This window comes from Encephalitozoon hellem, chromosome XI (genome assembly GCF_000277815.2).
Source record: "Encephalitozoon hellem ATCC 50504 chromosome XI, complete sequence".
Classification (NCBI taxonomy): domain Eukaryota; kingdom Fungi; phylum Microsporidia; family Unikaryonidae; genus Encephalitozoon; species Encephalitozoon hellem.
This window is the reverse complement of record NC_018480.1, coordinates 27,809-43,840: the sequence shown is the minus strand read 5'-3', so window position 1 is coordinate 43,840 and position 16,032 is coordinate 27,809. Positions and strand designations below refer to the sequence as shown.

At 41.9% G+C, this 16,032-nt stretch overlaps 10 protein-coding genes and 1 non-coding gene across 11 annotated transcripts; 7 read left to right on the top strand and 4 right to left on the bottom strand.

The window, feature by feature from the left end:
* Positions 1-87: 87 nt before the first annotated feature.
* On the top strand, positions 88-1,695 carry EHEL_110340 (GATase1 CTP synthase; the record flags this gene model as incomplete). Its single annotated transcript, XM_003888240.1, has 1 exon — positions 88-1,695. The coding sequence occupies one exon, from the start codon at positions 88-90 to the stop codon at positions 1,693-1,695; it is 1,608 nt and encodes a 535-aa protein (XP_003888289.1).
* Positions 1,696-1,755: 60 nt separating this feature from the next.
* Positions 1,756-3,501, bottom strand: EHEL_110330 (kinesin motor domain-containing protein; the record flags this gene model as incomplete). Its single annotated transcript, XM_003888239.1, has 1 exon — positions 1,756-3,501. The coding sequence occupies one exon, from the start codon at positions 3,499-3,501 to the stop codon at positions 1,756-1,758; it is 1,746 nt and encodes a 581-aa protein (XP_003888288.1).
* A 114-nt stretch (positions 3,502-3,615) lies between these two features.
* Positions 3,616-4,815, top strand: EHEL_110320 (60S ribosomal subunit biogenesis protein; the record flags this gene model as incomplete). Its single annotated transcript, XM_003888238.1, has 1 exon — positions 3,616-4,815. One exon carries the CDS (start codon positions 3,616-3,618, stop codon positions 4,813-4,815), a length of 1,200 nt encoding a protein of 399 aa, XP_003888287.1.
* Positions 4,816-5,012: 197 nt separating this feature from the next.
* On the top strand, positions 5,013-9,278 carry EHEL_110310 (phosphoinositide 4-kinase; the record flags this gene model as incomplete). Its single annotated transcript, XM_003888237.1, has 1 exon — positions 5,013-9,278. One exon carries the CDS (start codon positions 5,013-5,015, stop codon positions 9,276-9,278), a length of 4,266 nt encoding a protein of 1,421 aa, XP_003888286.1.
* A 59-nt stretch (positions 9,279-9,337) lies between these two features.
* EHEL_110300 (RNP domain-containing protein) lies at positions 9,338-9,757 on the top strand (the record flags this gene model as incomplete). The annotated part of the gene is made up of 1 exon (XM_003888236.1): positions 9,338-9,757. The coding sequence occupies one exon, from the start codon at positions 9,338-9,340 to the stop codon at positions 9,755-9,757; it is 420 nt and encodes a 139-aa protein (XP_003888285.1).
* An 18-nt stretch (positions 9,758-9,775) lies between these two features.
* Positions 9,776-11,542, bottom strand: EHEL_110290 (Sel1 repeat domain-containing protein; the record flags this gene model as incomplete). The annotated part of the gene is made up of 1 exon (XM_003888235.1): positions 9,776-11,542. The coding sequence occupies one exon, from the start codon at positions 11,540-11,542 to the stop codon at positions 9,776-9,778; it is 1,767 nt and encodes a 588-aa protein (XP_003888284.1).
* Positions 11,543-11,774: 232 nt separating this feature from the next.
* EHEL_110280 (uncharacterized protein) lies at positions 11,775-12,461 on the top strand (the record flags this gene model as incomplete). The annotated part of the gene is made up of 1 exon (XM_003888234.1): positions 11,775-12,461. One exon carries the CDS (start codon positions 11,775-11,777, stop codon positions 12,459-12,461), a length of 687 nt encoding a protein of 228 aa, XP_003888283.1.
* Positions 12,462-12,510: 49 nt separating this feature from the next.
* Positions 12,511-12,583, bottom strand: EHEL_110270. Its single transcript has one exon. It is a non-coding gene; the product is annotated as a tRNA-Met (tRNA).
* A 120-nt stretch (positions 12,584-12,703) lies between these two features.
* EHEL_110260 (uncharacterized protein) lies at positions 12,704-13,183 on the top strand (the record flags this gene model as incomplete). Its single annotated transcript, XM_003888233.1, has 1 exon — positions 12,704-13,183. The coding sequence occupies one exon, from the start codon at positions 12,704-12,706 to the stop codon at positions 13,181-13,183; it is 480 nt and encodes a 159-aa protein (XP_003888282.1).
* A 197-nt stretch (positions 13,184-13,380) lies between these two features.
* On the top strand, positions 13,381-13,905 carry EHEL_110250 (putative transmembrane adaptor Erv26; the record flags this gene model as incomplete). The annotated part of the gene is made up of 1 exon (XM_003888232.1): positions 13,381-13,905. The coding sequence occupies one exon, from the start codon at positions 13,381-13,383 to the stop codon at positions 13,903-13,905; it is 525 nt and encodes a 174-aa protein (XP_003888281.1).
* Positions 13,906-13,936: 31 nt separating this feature from the next.
* On the bottom strand, positions 13,937-16,009 carry EHEL_110240 (exocyst complex subunit SEC6; the record flags this gene model as incomplete). Its single annotated transcript, XM_003888231.1, has 1 exon — positions 13,937-16,009. One exon carries the CDS (start codon positions 16,007-16,009, stop codon positions 13,937-13,939), a length of 2,073 nt encoding a protein of 690 aa, XP_003888280.1.
* Positions 16,010-16,032: the final 23 nt, after the last annotated feature.

The window sequence follows — 16,032 nt, the reverse complement described above, 5'->3', positions numbered from 1 at the left end:
GTATTTGTAATAAAAATTTTATTTAGAATTTTAATTAAGAGTATGGATATATTTTTGTAATAAATTAATTTACAAATAATCCTTAGAATGAAGTACGTTATTGTCTCTGGAAGTGTTATTTCTGGAATTGGAAAAGGTATAGTGGGCAGCAGCATTGGAGTGCTGCTAAAGTCAAGAGGATATGCAGTGACACACTTTAAGATAGACCCATACCTGAATTACAATGCAAGAATGCTTGCGCCTTCTGAACACGGGGAGGTCTATGTTCTTGATGACGGACACGAATGCGACATGGACTTTGGAAATTACGAAAGATTCAGTATGGTAAAGCTTTCTGTTATTAACAGTGTATCTGGAGGAAGGCTGTTACATGATATAATAAAAAGTGAAAAAGAAGGAAACTTTTTTGGAAAGACCCTACAGATCAATCCTCATGTGATAGATGATGTGATCCGAAGAATCAAAGTTGTTGGTGAGACACCCGTGGAGTCCTTCGAGGATGGCCACACTGCAGTCCCAGACGTCGTGATCATCGAGCTCGGGGGAACGGTGGGCGAGTACGAGTCCTCGATATACACGGATGCACTTGCAAAGTTCCAGCATGACGTCGGGCGGGACAACTGTGCATTTGTGTCTGTGGACTACCTCACCGAGCTGGAAAGTGGGGAGCAGAAGACAAAGAGCATCCAGATGGGGTGCAGGAACTTCAGGATGTTTGGGCTGAGCCACGACATCATTGTGTGCAGAGGAGTGAGGGAGGCGTCTGAGGAGACGCGCCGGAAGATATCGAAGAACTGCTGGGTTGCGCTTTCGAATGTGATAGGGCTTCCGAACCTGGACTCTGTGTATGCTGTGCCTTCTTTTCTTGAGTCCCGTGGGATTGTGGACTCTCTGTACAGGGTTCTCGGGCTCTGCGATAAGAAGATCGACCGGGGAGTTCTTGAGATGTTTGGGCGTCTCTGTGTGAAGCACGGGAGGAGTGTAAGGATTGGGATAGTTGGGAAGTATGGGCCGCAGTTTGATAGCTACACGTCTCTTGTGCATGGACTGAAGTTTTCTGGTGCCCGTGTGGGGGTTGATGTTGAGATAGAGTGGGTGAATGCCGAGGAGTACGACGAGTCTGGCCTGTCTCGGTGCGACGGGATCATCATACCTGGAGGGTTTGGTGCACGTGGGATTGAGGGGAAGATCAAGGCGATACGGTATGCAAGGGAGCGGGATATTCCACTTCTTGGGATCTGTCTTGGATACCAGCTGTGTGTGATTGAGATGTGCAGGAATGTGCTTGGGATGAAGGATGCGTTTTCCGAGGAGTTTGAGGCTAACGGGAAGGATCTTGTTGTGAGGTTTATCAGCGACGAGAACGGGGTGGTTGATAAGAAGCTGCGTGTTGGCGGAAGCATGATTGAGCTCAGTGACGGGCTTGTGAAGAGTCTGTATGGAGGGAAGGAGACTATCCGGGAGAGGCATAGACACCGGTTTGAGGTTGTGTGGGAGAAGGTGAAGGATCTGAGGGCGCACGGGCTGAAGTTTGTTGGGTTCAGCAACGGGGGAAAGGCCACGAAGATCTTTGAGCTTTCGACACACAAGTTCTTTGTTGGAGTGCAGTTCCACCCTGAGTTTATTGCAAGGCCCAACCAGCCCCATCCACTGATAACAGGACTGGTATCTGCATCTTGCCAAAGGTCAAAATAAAGTATGTTTTGATAACAGCATCCTAAAGAAAAAACCGTTCTAAAGTGTCTAATATCAAATTTAATATTTAGTTTCCTTGCATCCCAGGCTTTCCTCTATTTCTTTACAGAGATTTAGTGCATTTTCTAACTCTTCAGGTGTCTTCAATGATGGAATTTTAGATTCAATTCTCACTAATGCTCTTCTGATTTCATTCACAAGAGAATCTTTGGCTTTAGATGTACCTAAAGCAGATGATTCAACATGCCTTCTCTCAAGTTCCTGCTTAGATATAACATCAGAAAACCTTCCTCTGGTTGTAAACCTGTTGGAATTTGGAGACTCTCTACTTCTCTTTTCCTTGGGTACAACGCTTTCCTTTATCCTCGAAGCATATCTCAATGTATTCAAGGTATGCTCAACATTCTCAGACGTGGAGGATATAGTGGCTATAAGGCATGTTCTGGATGCCCCAACAAAAGAATTTTTGAGTATTTGCGTCAGTTTACTTTGCCTGAACGGAAGGTGCTTTTTATCCTTTTCCATTCCTCGGATACACTCTTTCAAAGCTAAAAGGCTTTTGTTGATCTCTGCACCCTCGTTCTTGACATCAGACCCTGTCTCTCTTCTATCAGATCCCCGTTCACTTCCAGCAAGGTCAACAAATACTATAGATCCACAATGAACTTTCTGGCCATCCTTCTCCACTTTCTTACCAGAAAAGTTGACTAAGATCACTGCATGGGATCTAGATGATTTGGAATTAGCCCCGGTCACTCCGGTCTTTCTCAGAGACATCCCCCTGTCGATAATACTAACCACCTCTGAATATCCCTCAAAGCTTTCTTCCTTTGAGTTGGAGAGATGCACAACCCCGTTGACTTCCCGCAGATGTATTCTTTTTCCATTGTCCAATAAATCGTAAACTTGTCCCATGTATATTTCACAAAACATTACTGTTCCATAACTCTTGAAGGCCATAAGGTCCTTAATTGCCAGGTACATCATTCCAATGTCCTTTTCAAGCATGGTGTACGTCTTTCCAGTTCCCGTTTGCCCATATGCTAGAACGGTTCCAAGCCCTCCAGCAGCAACGTGGTTCACAATATCTTTCACACACTCCCTATACACGTCAATATTCTTCTTGTCCCAATCAAACGAATAGTCAAATCTAAACTTGTGGTGCTCTACATATGGCCTTAGATCCACCCTGAGCCTCTCTTCGTGAACAATAACATCCTTTCCTTCTATGCCAACTATATCGAGATTTGGATCTCCACAAGGCCTTTTTCTAACACATACAATTATCTTTTCCTCTCTTATCCCAGTCTCTCTAGCATCAAAAGAGATCGACAGACTTGTATCACATGATTCTAATGTTGCCTTCCCATACCCTGCATCAAGATCATCCAGTCCAATCAAAGACTTTTCAAAACTATTTCTTCTTGGCATAGAGCATGAAGACAGTCTTTGGCTTATGGTTTCTCCACTCCCAAACAAAAGCCCATTTTTTTCTGCAAGGCTCCCAAGGAAAGATTGCGATTCAGATTTTAAATTGTCCTTGAAACCAAAAGGTGAGGAAACAAGACTGTCCTTGAAGGACTCGTTTTCATTCATCTCTATGTCCTCACTATATATGTCTTGGTTTATCTCATTGATTATATCAAAAACCTTTCTCCTCTCTATAAGATTTTCAATCCCAATTTTTTCCAAATCTGAGTACTTAAGCTTTGCTAACAGCTGGGATTCATCTATCCCCAGCCTTTCAAACAGTTGATACAAATGCTCCACTTTGCTCTCTGCTAGGTATGTTCTCAGGTCCTTCATCACCAGGGTTAAAGCTTGCCATTTTATAGCTAGATATTACTTTCCATGAGGGTGGACTACAGAATCCCGTCCATATGCTACTTCTCTAGATACCATAGAAAAACCTTCCCCCTAATGGGAAGTAGCTACATAAAGCCGCCGAAGAAATATATTTCGAAAGACTTAGTTATGAAAAATCTGGACTTGCAGGAGAAGGAGTTCGACAAGCTTGTTACACTGTGTGGAGTGCATCCCTACATCCCCAAGAACAACCGGAAGGTAGACCAAGGAGATGGATTTTACTATAGAATATCTGATGCCAACAAGCTCATCCATTCTGACGCCTATAGAACGCTGATCAAAAACAGAAATCTTGAGAACAAAAAGAAAAGATATACGGGAACGGGGATTGAGTACAAGATTAAAAATATCCATTACAGAGAATATGGATATGTAGACCTGATCAAAAGTAGATGTAAAGGGTTTGGAGAAGCTGTGGATGAGTTGAACCACACCCTGAGCAATCTGTATTTGGGGAGGATGCTTGGGCTCGACGATGGAATACCAGAGGTCATTGAGATGTTTGAAGAGTTTGTTGCAAGAAAGTCCTTGCTTGAGTGTTCTTATATGTCGAAGTCTGGCGTTTACAACCAGATAACCTTAGGAAAGATAAGAGTTGTTTGGCTTGTTCCGTATCCAGGAGCAGAGCTGAAGGATATAATAGAAGAAAAAAAGGACATGCCAAAGAAATTCGAGTGGAGCGAGCCCAACTTTCTGGACTTTTTATCTTCTTCTGAAGAAGAATCCTCTGAGTCTGGGGAGGCAAAGGGTATTTGTAACGATCCTGCTAAGATTGACATCTCTCTGCTGTCGTACTCGATTCCTCTTCTTATGACACACTGCAAGCTAGTTCTCCACAAATTGGAAAAGGTGTATGAATCTCACAAAGAACAGCGAAAGATATTTGAAGGAGTGAAGTTTTACATTGAAAGCAAAGCAGTCGAGGGAGCACTAAGATTCATTGCCTTGAGCTGTGGAGGAAGTATAGTTGAAAGCCCATGCAATGCAGATATCCATATATCTGAGAAGATAGATGAGATGGTAGAAAACGTAACATATGTACAGCCACAATATTTGTTTGATTGCTTAAATCAGGGGAAAAGACTCTATGCGGAAGCCTATTCTATAGGAAGGAGTCTGCCTAAACATGCCTCGCCCTTTGCTTCAATAGACAGTGTTATTTCGAAGGAAAGCCTTATGACGATGTCAAAGACCAAAAGACATAAGATAGAGGATTTGGTGAATAGATTTGAGGATGTAGAGTATGAGCACTAGGAGCTATAACTATAGTACGGATGCAGAATCTAATTAACTTCAAAGGATAATAAACCATATGATTTTCATTCTTGTTATCTTTCAGATTTTGTCCTAGTTACGAGGCTTATTTCTACTAGAGACAGGGACCGTGGGTGCTATAGCTGTGACCGTGCCATATACCATAAATACCTTAGACCCCAACAAACATTCTTAGTATGAAGATAGAGGTGATGATAAAAGGGAATTCTGAGGAGATCTACATACCTCTCATCAAGGAGACAACGATTGAAGACATCAAAGAGCTGTCTGAAATGGAGGCATACGATGAAGGGTTTGGGTTGAATGCATATGCACATGTAAAAAACTCAAGTGTATGTTTAGGGTACAGCAGTAAGCTCTATGAGATGCATATAGTAATATTTCTTAAGATTTTGGATGATGCAGACATAAGCGAAGAGGTTATTTCTGACATAGGTACCATAGAGCCCTGCACCCTTTCTGAAACTGGGGTCATCAATGCATTTATTGAAGCTCTGATATGGAGAATTGAGAGGGGAGAGTGTTTGAGTAAGTATGAGACATTTATAGAAAGGCTGTGTGGAAAAATGACCAATAGCCTTCTTTGTGAGATTGGTCTTTGGAAGCAAGAAGAGGACATAATGAACATAAAACTCGATTTCTTACTTCTGTCACTGAGGCTTATTGTAATGATGGTTGAGAGTAAGGCAAAAAAGGAAGGAGAGGTAAAGAAGAGGAGTATATTTGCATTTGCGAAGGAGTACTTTTACAAGACATTTGTTTTTCTCGGAGAGATGAAGGGTTTAGAAGACGATATGACATTTATATTTAAGTCTACCCTGGCCATTGATGCCTTAGTAACCAGGCAGGTGGTAAATAGAGTAAGCGAAGTGTTTCCAATTATTGAAAGTCTCCCTATTTCAGAAAGAAATATGTTCAGCATACATATTCAAATGGCAAGGATATGCCTATACGAGGATGATGCGCTGTATGAGTTGCTGTACTCTGTGTTCACAACTAATTGCCTCATTTCCCTGGGTATGAAGTACAGAAATGAATTTATTGGAGTTTTGATAGAAATGGTTGAGAAAGACGGAAGAGGCGAAAATGATAGGAGTGGGAACGTTATAGAGACATTTAGAAAGATTTTTCACAGCCTCCGAGACTCAGAATCGGAGAACAAAGGTGCATTGGTGTGGAACTTCTTGAACTTCCTATCGAAGCTCCGGATAAATGGAGACATGGGAGATATGAACAGTATTTTCCTGAAGTTTATTGTGGGGTATCCGGAAACCATTGATCTCTACTCGAACTTCATTCTCATCAATGGAATTGACTTTCCCCTCCATAGTCTTCACGAAATTTCTAGCTTTGGATTTGTGAAAAGGTTCTATTCTATTCTATTCAACAAGGTCCGCCAAGAAAAGCATGATAGGGCCCACGTGGATAGGCTTATTTCTGATTTCCTCAAGTTTTTCCTGAGCACAAAGCACAAGGAACTCATTGGTGTTCTTCCTCTTGTTCCGTATATCCCGGCGAAACGAGAGGTCCTTTATGCTTTATACGAGATATACTCCTTTCTCTTTGAAAATGAAGCAATTGAGCATGTGGGCCTGTTTCTTCTCAAGACACCGGCGCTAGTTGGGATATCATCGAGCATTTACTATAATGTCGGATACCTGAACCACTTAGCATCGAGGCTGAATCTTGTAAATGTAGAGCCACGAATGCTTGTGTTTCTTGGCATTGTGTATTATTGCGAATCGAAGAAGTTGCATAACTTCAATTACACAGGAATACTGGAATACATACAGGACGAGGATGGAATAAGAATGTCCAGAGATGGGTTGATCTCTGTTATAGAGCTTATCCACACTAACTACATTAGCAGGTCTCACGATTTTACACTTTCATATGTAAATGCACTTCTGACCATAGCACTCGAGTCAAAGACGGTAGAGACGACGCTAGTGATGGTCGAGATTATTCTGAGAAAGATTCTTGAAAAGGAGGACAAGATAGTATTCATGAAGGAAATTCATCAAAGATTTCAGGAGCTTTTTGTACTTCTCAGTACCAAAAGGTTTTTGAGTGACGACGTTATTGATTCATACCGGAAACTGTACAAAGGAATATTGGCAAAAATTAGATGTGCACCGAACTTCTACAACTATGTAGTGTTATGCCTGGCAGACATCTCTTTTTTTGATGGAGAGTTTCCAAAAGGACATTTCAAGTCATTCAACGAGCTATACAATCAGACGCTGTCTAGGATGGGCGTTGTGGAGGAGTTTCCAGACATATTTATGGTTGATCATGGATGGAACGCTTCGGAAAGCACAAGCGAAGTAGCCTCGATGTCGTCTATACACGGGCAATGCAGAGCAAGCGGCACAGACTATCGTTCTCTTAGAGAAAAAGAAGACATATCAAGGCATAGAGAGGAGAAGTCGCATAACATGTATAGCATCATCCATACAGGTATGAATGATAGTGTCGTGAGCTTGGAAAGCTCAACAGGAAACATTTCGCTCCACAGCTCATCACCTATGCATTCGGTATCGCGTGACGTACGGATGGAAATATTAGACGAGAACATCAGAAAAAGAGAGAAATCTGTCTCATGGCTTATTGATGTAATATACACACGAAGAAGCCAAAGCTCAACAATAAGAATGGTTTTAGACCTTCTAAAGCTAAGGCTCAGGAATATGTTTGAATACGAAGACCTTTATATCCTTCTAAAGGCCTACAACATTCTATCGATAAGGGAAAACGACTCTGAGGAATTCCTAAAGCACGCACTCCATAGAGGGTTAGACTTCAAAACCGATCCAGCCATATGCTATAAACTGTCATTGGAAACAAATGGATTTTACAGATTTTTCTTCAGAGCACTCCACTTTGCAGTTTCTAATTTCTCAAGTGGCGAAGATCTTTCATTTCCGGAAAGAGCCCAGTTAATCTCCAGGTTTGACACGACTGACCTTATACACATACAAAATACATTCAAGCAAAAGATGGTGCAGAGATTCCTAGAGAGATCTTCAATTCCATCTTACAGGTCCTACTTTTTCAACATGGAAGCACTTGGAATCATCGACTGCCTCACAATAATCAGAAGAATAGATGATGCGTCTCTTGTATCAAAGGCCTTTGAGAAGCTTAAAGACTTCAAGGATGAGATGCAGTTTTATGTTCCGCAGCTTGTTCAGATGTTGAGACACAAAAGGGTGTTTGAAATGGCATTTTCAGCACTAAAAGATCTGGCAAAGGATAAATATGTTGCGCACCAGCTAATTTGGAATCTGAAGGCAAATTTGTACGCAGACGGGAAAACAGACAAGGACGAGTGCTATAGCACATTCATACGATGTATAGAAGAGATTATGGAAGAAATGCCAGAAGAAATCAGAAGTGTATTTCTTATAGAAGAAGAGTTTATAGACAGTCTCACCAGGATCTCCTCTGAGCTCATTCCATATCTTAAGTCCTCGAAGGATGAAAAGAGAAGGCGTATAAACGATCACCTCTCGAGGATCAAGCTGCATTCGGGTGTTTATGTTCCGTTCTATCCTGAGCTCAAAATTGTCGAGATTATGACCGGATCTACAAGAGCCCTCCAGAGCCATGCTAAGGTTCCCTTCATGGCTTCTTTCAGGGTTCAGGACCCAAATGGCCAAATAAGCATTAAGCAACTAATTTTCAAGTCTGGAGATGATTGTAGACAGGATATGCTGGCCCTTCAGATAATTTCGATGTTCGAGTCGATATTCAAGCAGGCGAACCTGGACATATTCCTATATCCATACCGGGTTATGGCTACATCCTCAGGAACTGGAATTATAGAAGTGATCCCGAATTCAAAGTCAAGAGACCAGATAGGAAAAGAAAATATCAACAATTTATCTGAATATTTCGAATACAAGTTTGGATTCAAGGAAAGCGAAGGGTATCTCACTGCAATCTGTAATTTTGCCTCCAGCCTTGCAGGATACTCGCTAGTTGTATATTTTCTTAACATTAAGGACAGGCACAATGGAAATATAATGATAGATGACCGGGGAAGGATGATACACATAGACTTCGGGTATATGCTAGAGATGTCACCGGGAAATCTCAACATAGAGGCACCTTTGAAATTGACAAAAGAGATTGAAGAGCTTCTTGGAGGCGTGTCTGGAAAGGGATTTAAGATCTACCAAGATTTGATGGTCAAGGGATTTCTGGCCTTGAGGAGACGGAGCAAGGATCTTGTTATGATGATGGACTCCTTTGCAGACAGCAAGCTTCCCTGCTACAAGAAAAATGCGGTGGAAAACTTTGTTCTGAGATTCAGGCTAGAGTTGTCTGACAAAAATGCAAGGAGATTTGTGCTATCGCTGATAGCAGAGTCATCACAGAAGTTCAGGACTTGGATGTATGATCAATACCAGAAGATTACGAACAACATTGCTTTCTAAGACTCCTTAAGGCAATTTTTTCACATAAAATAAACGAGTCTTTAAAAATCCTCTGGAAGATGAAAGATACAGCCTTGCAAGCACCTTTTGACAAGCATCTTTCGCCTACGGTACCCTATGTTCCACAGAGAAGAAGGACAACCTCTCCAAGGATAGAAGGCATATCGAGGTTTATGACACATCCAAAAATTCCAGCTAGGAGCAATGAGCTATTTGTAGCAGGAACAACGACGAAGCAGGCTCTAGAAGAGGCTTTCCGCGAGATCGCGCCCGTAAAAAACATCAAGATACTCAAGAATTATGCCTTCATATCATTTGACGACGATGCAAACATAGAGCACATATCCGGAAAGTACTATGATGTAGGAGGAAAGTCTGTATATATCGAGTATGCAAGAGGAAACGACATCAGGTTTATACCCACCAGGCTCAGAAATAGGGCTAACCTATGGCACAACCGTAAAAATAAATTCAAATAAATCTATGTGTTTTTAATGTCATGCACAAGGTGGAATTGTCATATGATTCGGCTCGATTAAAGAAGAAAGTATCTTCTTGAGCCTTTGAAGAGAGGCTTCCTCCCCGGCAGATGATGCCCTATAGAAGTAATACAAAGCCTTGTCTATATCTATCCCAGTTCCAATGCCATTTTCGTAGCACCTTCCAAGATTATATCCCGCCTTCGAATATCCATTCATCAGTGCTTGGGTGTAGTGCTCAAAGGCAAGCTTTGGATTCTTCTCAACCCCAATTCCCTTCTCAAAGCAATATCCTAGAGTATTTGCAGCTCTGGGATTTCCCAGGTCTCTCGATCTAGATAGCAGCTTCACTCCAAGCTTCTCATCAGGCGGGCCGTGGGCCCCGTTAAAGTATAGGCTGCTTAGGTTGAATAGTGCCCATGAATTGTCTTGCTTAGCACTCGTCTCGTACCACCTTACTGCCTCCTTTATGTTTCTGGATGTTCCAAATCCTTCTTCATAATAGTATCCTAAAGTATTTTGAGCAGAGGAGTTGTTCATCTCTGCTGCCCTCTTCATGAGTGAGAAGGATTTCTCTGGAGATATTCTGACACCTGTCCCAGACCTGTAGCATAATGCAAGACTTATAATCGCTTCATCAAAGCCGGCCTTCGCACCTTCGTTGAAGTATCTTACTGCTAGCTCCTCATCCTTGGGCACCCCATACCCATGCTGATAACAGACGCCCAATGCATGTATTGAGTGCTTATTGTTTTCGGACGCAGACTGTTTATACCAATAAATAGCTTTTGACATGCAACGAGAAGTCCCCAGTCCGTTTTGGTAGCAATATCCGATGTTATGCTTCGCCCTGCTGAGCCCTTGCATGGCTGCTCTTTTGTACCATTCAAAAGCCTTTTGTAAACATTTTTTGGTTCCAATTCCTTTCTGATAGCAAAATGCAAGGTTGCATTGGCCCGACGGGTATCCCTGCAAAGCGCTCTTTTTATAGAACTCAAAGGCCTTTTGGAAATCTCTGTCCACACCCTTTCCTTCCTCATAGCAGTTTCCCAAAGCATTCTGAGCATACGAATTCTCCATCTTTGAAGACAGTTTATACATCTCAAATGCCTTAATGAGGTTTCTCTCCACACCTCTTCCTTCCTCATAGCAGAAGCCTATGTTGTAAAGTGCAGTTGAGTCCTTTTTTTCAGATGCATATCTAAACAGTTCAACAGCTATCTCTTCGTTTTTTTCAACTCCAAATCCTTTCAGGAAGCAGTACCCAAGTATCCCAATTGAACAAACATTTCCCTCATAGGCGCCCTCGCTATAGTACTTCACAGCCAGCAAAGGGTCTACAGGGACTCCGTATCCTTCCTGATAGCATACTCCCAAACAATACTTAGCATAAAGGTTCCCATGCTTATTTGCATAAAGAAGCCAGTCTAAACTTCTTCTTCCGAGGCGTTTTAATTTATCAATGTGCTTTTCAGCCTCTTGCCTATCTATTATTGCTGTGGGCCTCCCAAATTTCCTTATGAATGCTAGTCTGATCAGTGCAAGCCCATTGTCGCTTAATGCTGCCTTTGTGTATCTCATCTCAGCCTTCTTCATATCGACAGTGGTTCCAATCCCGAACTCGTAACAGAATGCAGAGACAGAAAGGGAATTTACATCTATTTCCGAGTTTTCGATATGCATTTTCAGGCCAAGCTCTTCGTCTTTCTCCCTCCCTACTCCAAGGAGTATCTTGTCAGCTTCCCTAGACATTTTCCTGCCAAAGAACGAGTGAAGCTTGTCCATTCCGAAATTATTTCCAGAGAAATTTATGCAAAAAATCAGATAAGTTGTGAAGCTTGTGCCACTTGTTTCCTATATTTTGAGGAACAATTGGAAAGCAGCAAAACAGTTTGGAATTTAGAATCTATTAGAACCTGGCCCTTGCTGAAACATTGGTATCATTTGCTGGAAGAATCTCAAGGTTAGAAGGGATGCAGCGCTTAGCACTAATTTCTTTTCTGCTGCTTGCACCCTGATGATCGAAATTGAAGAGGAGATAATCCATACAGTAGAAGAGATAGATACCACGTTTTCCTCTATCAATAGAACACTGAAAAACATCAGGGAGTTTGTCGAAAGAATAGGCAGGGATAGGCGTAAGATCGGCAAGGACCTAGAGCCATGGATGAAGTTTTTTTCTGTCGAGTCTGAGGACAGTATAGAAAGTGAAGTGCCGTACTCTGAGGCCGGCCAAGAGATAGGAGAAGACCCGAGTTTTCAAAACATATGTGTTACAGAGGGAAGTCCCGAGTCAATGAAGTTTTCGTCCCCAAGAAATCCATTTGTTGATAGCACATCATCGGAGATGCTGAATAAGACGTTTCTGGGAGACCTTTCCGCAAGGTTTCATACCAGTAATGTTGAAAACGAATCCTCAAGCTTTGTTAGGATAGCAGAGGAAAGAGCCTTCAAGCCCTATGAAGAGTCGGAGTCCTCTGAAGATATACTTCCATTCAACCCAGACATGCTTCCCCCCCTGTTTCGAAATGAAAAAGGCCTATTTCTGGTATATGAAGCTATTTCCCGAGGGTCCAATGTCACGATAGAGGAAATCTACAAAGAGGTTTCTGGAGTATCGAGGGAGAAGATAAGTATATTTGTTGACCTTCTATTGCGAAAGAGGTTCATAGCTAAAGAGGGAGACACATTCAGGACAGGGTAGTGTCGATACTGGATTTAATAAAGTTGTGGGTTTTGATTGTTTGGCAAAATGCGACATGCGAGACTCGAACTCGCAACCTCTGGATTATGAGACCAGCGCGCTACCTATTGCGCCAATGTCACTGGCATCCTGCGGTGGCTACGGTTCTATTACGCATTGATTTGCCAGTAGGCTTTCCTAGGGGGTGTTCTTCAAGCCCCAGCTCTATTAGAAATAAAGACCTTGGTTTTTAAGCCTTGCAGATGAATAAACAATTGAGTGAAGTGGAGTCCCTTTGCCTTAGCGAAATAAAGAAAGGAAACACAAAAGCAGTGGAAATGTATTTTGGGCCCTATGTTTCCTATAATCCATCTACAAAGAACAGTGCCTTTATAAAAGCATATATACTCCTTTACTATCTGTCAGAGGGGAAAAAGAAAATGTTCTATACCACAATTGAAACAGTAACGCCTACAGAACTTGAAGACAGCTGTATCAAGCTGGTTATTGAAGTGGACATGTGTGTGAGCATTGGCGCTGTAGAGCGATTGAGGAACACCGTTGAAAGAAACTCTATAAAGGAGTTTGATCGGTTCTTAAGGAGCATTCTTGAGAATCAGATGAAAATAATGGAATCACCAGAGAACTCTAATGAATACAGCCCCTGGATTGAAAGCCAAGAGGACAAGAAGGCCATTGAGAATGCGATATTCATTGGGAGGAACTCATCTGCTAACTTTTAGTGTCATATGATTAAACAAGTATTTTGTTTTCTAAGATTCTAATCTCTTATCTAAGATCTCTAGTAGAATCTAAGGATTGCCTGGGTGATTGTTTTGAAGCATGCATCACGTAATGTTTCATGTGGCTTCAATTGGATTCGTTTTGTATCACATGAAAGCTTGTAATTCTTATATTCCTAGAAAAACATCCCCATCAAATGCTCTCGGTCTTTCTGAAAAGTTTAATCCTGATTCTGGGGTCAGTAGGAGGTCTTATAGGGCTTGGGATAGGCATTGTAAAGGCCATAGATTACATTGAGGATAAGGCATATGCTGCAAAGAAGCACATAGAATCAATAATACAGATATCGGCAGGACTTCATATTATTCTTTTAATGAGGGGCGTTTCCATCTTTCAAATTCTTTTTAGCCTGTCGATACAGTATGCATTCTATTGCCTTCTGGATATATATCCTCTTGTAAAGATGGATAACCCATACTTCATATACGGGACGATTGCTTCACTTCTCAATCATTTCCTTGTTATAAGGCTAATATTCTCCAAACCTGCTATATACGGAGCGGAGATTGTACTCTACTTTGCACTGGTATGGACAACACCGTTTTGTTTTTTCTTGAGCCTAAGTGCGAACGATGAGGTCCTGTTTGTTAGAGGAAAAGCATCTCCAAACACAATAATAGGAAATTTTTTAAAGAAGTACCTTTATAAGGAAAAGAAATAAAATGCAGTTCGCTTTAGTTCTCTCTGCTTGTTTACAGATTGAGCAATCGAGAGAAGATTGTCTTTTCCCTGCTTGCCTCGTCAGCAAAGCACTCCTTGAGTCTGTCTGTAAATACCTTCTTCTGATCCTCGGTAAGGTCCTGTCTCTTCTTTATGATCGTCTTGATGAAACTCTTCCTCATGTCAGGATATATGAGCTTCAAAGACTTCACCTCCACAATGAAAAGATCGTCGTTTCTTGTTTCCATTAGAGGAATGATCTTGAGAATGGGAGAAAGGCAGGTCTTCACATCTTCCTTATCTCCATAACTGCTGAGTAGCTCACACAACTTTGTATGGTCAGACTTCAGGATCTTGCTGCATTCCGAGGCCACAGTTGCCCGCTTTCTCCCTAATTGCTTCATATAGGCCAATACTACAGATGTCGAAAGCTCATGGATAAATGTGATGAAGGAGTATTCGCTCATCGTGTTTTGGTAGTCAGAAAGAAAGTCCTGCAAGGTCAGAATCACAACCTTTGTGACGTTTCCGCTACACCACTCTTCGGTGAATATCTTATCTATTGCAGGCTGGCATGCATATATGATGAACTCAGATAGAAATGTGTTTGAGGCCTTCAAAATGTCTATGAATATATCTCCCAGCTCTTTGACTTCATCGTTGTGATACGATGGCAGGGATGTAATGTACTGGGCTATTTTGAGGCCGCTGTTTCCAAACATGATGCAAAAGTCCTCGTATCCTGCCTTGCTATTCATCTCGCAAGATGGCTTGAAATCCTTACTCATGGCCTCAACAAGATTCTGTTTGAACACCTCGCAGTATTTTGTAATCGTCCTTGTTATGTGAGCAAAGATCCTCTTGTTGAATGCAATGGGCTCCAGCTGCATCCTAATTATTTGGAGAAGACTAACAAACCCAGGGCTTATAAGCTTGTCTTCTTCATCCCTCGAGAGCTCTTCGTTCCTAGCATAGAACTTTTCAACCTCAATTCTGTTAATGTTCATAATCCATTCCTTCAGCTTGTCCTGGGCTGTCTTGGTATACTTCTCCAGTAGCTCGGTCTCGTTGCTCAGAAGCCTTTTTCCTAGTGCATCAGCTATCTTATTAAACTTAGACTCGATGGTGTCGTAGTAGTTACCGACATACTCGACAATGGCTAGTATTTCACCGGCATCCAATCTCTCTGTATTCTCATCAAGAAATAGCCTCAGATTATCGTGGTATAGCATCAGAATGTTATCGAACGAGTAGAAGCTAAATCTTATGTTCTCTTTGATAAAAGCTAAATCATTCAACACAAAGTCCATCTTGTTCACAAATATTTCCTCATCTCTTAGCTTGTCGAACTTGTTTTTGACCGACACTTCGATGGACTTAATCACCTTATCCTTTAGCATCTTCGGCTTTCTAGAGGCATACATCCTATACATTCGATGGAGCTCCTTGAGCACCGGATCGTCACTCTTTTCGCCTTCCTGGACCTTTCTCGTCAATTCATCCCGAGACTCCTCCTTTTCAACTATCTGGACCACCTTGCTCATGGCTTCATGGTTCTCAATAAACTCCTCACAAATTTCGAGGAGCTTTGCAGTGAAGTCTAGTGAGTTCTTTTCAATCGTGTTCAGCGCCTTGTTGATCTCAATATAGTCGTCGTGGGATATGTCAGAATTGTACATGTCTAATTGGCACCCAAAGTCCTCCGCATCATACACTTTGGTGTGATATGCAACAATGTCTTCAGACACAACAGAGTCTTCTATTCCTTTCAACCTATCTGAAAATTCAATCACCTTGCATAGGTTTGAATGTGCTAAACATACCATCTTCACAGATCTATAGTCCTTCACAAGAGAAAAAAAGTCCTTCAGAACCCTTACATTCCTGTCCTTACTCTCGACAAAGTCCTTAAGGTGCTCCTCTAGCCCATATATCCTCTTTGATATGTTCAGTATGCTCGAGTAGCACTTCGATATCATTTCCGTAAGGTTCTGGTCATGGTTTTCATAAGCCTCTCTCGTGGACCTCTCCACGCTTTCAAGTTTTGTTTGCAAGTCGCTCGGATGCCTTAATGTCTCCGACAGCTGGCCTAATGCTTTGTCCATAATGGGCTACACCCCACCGCTTT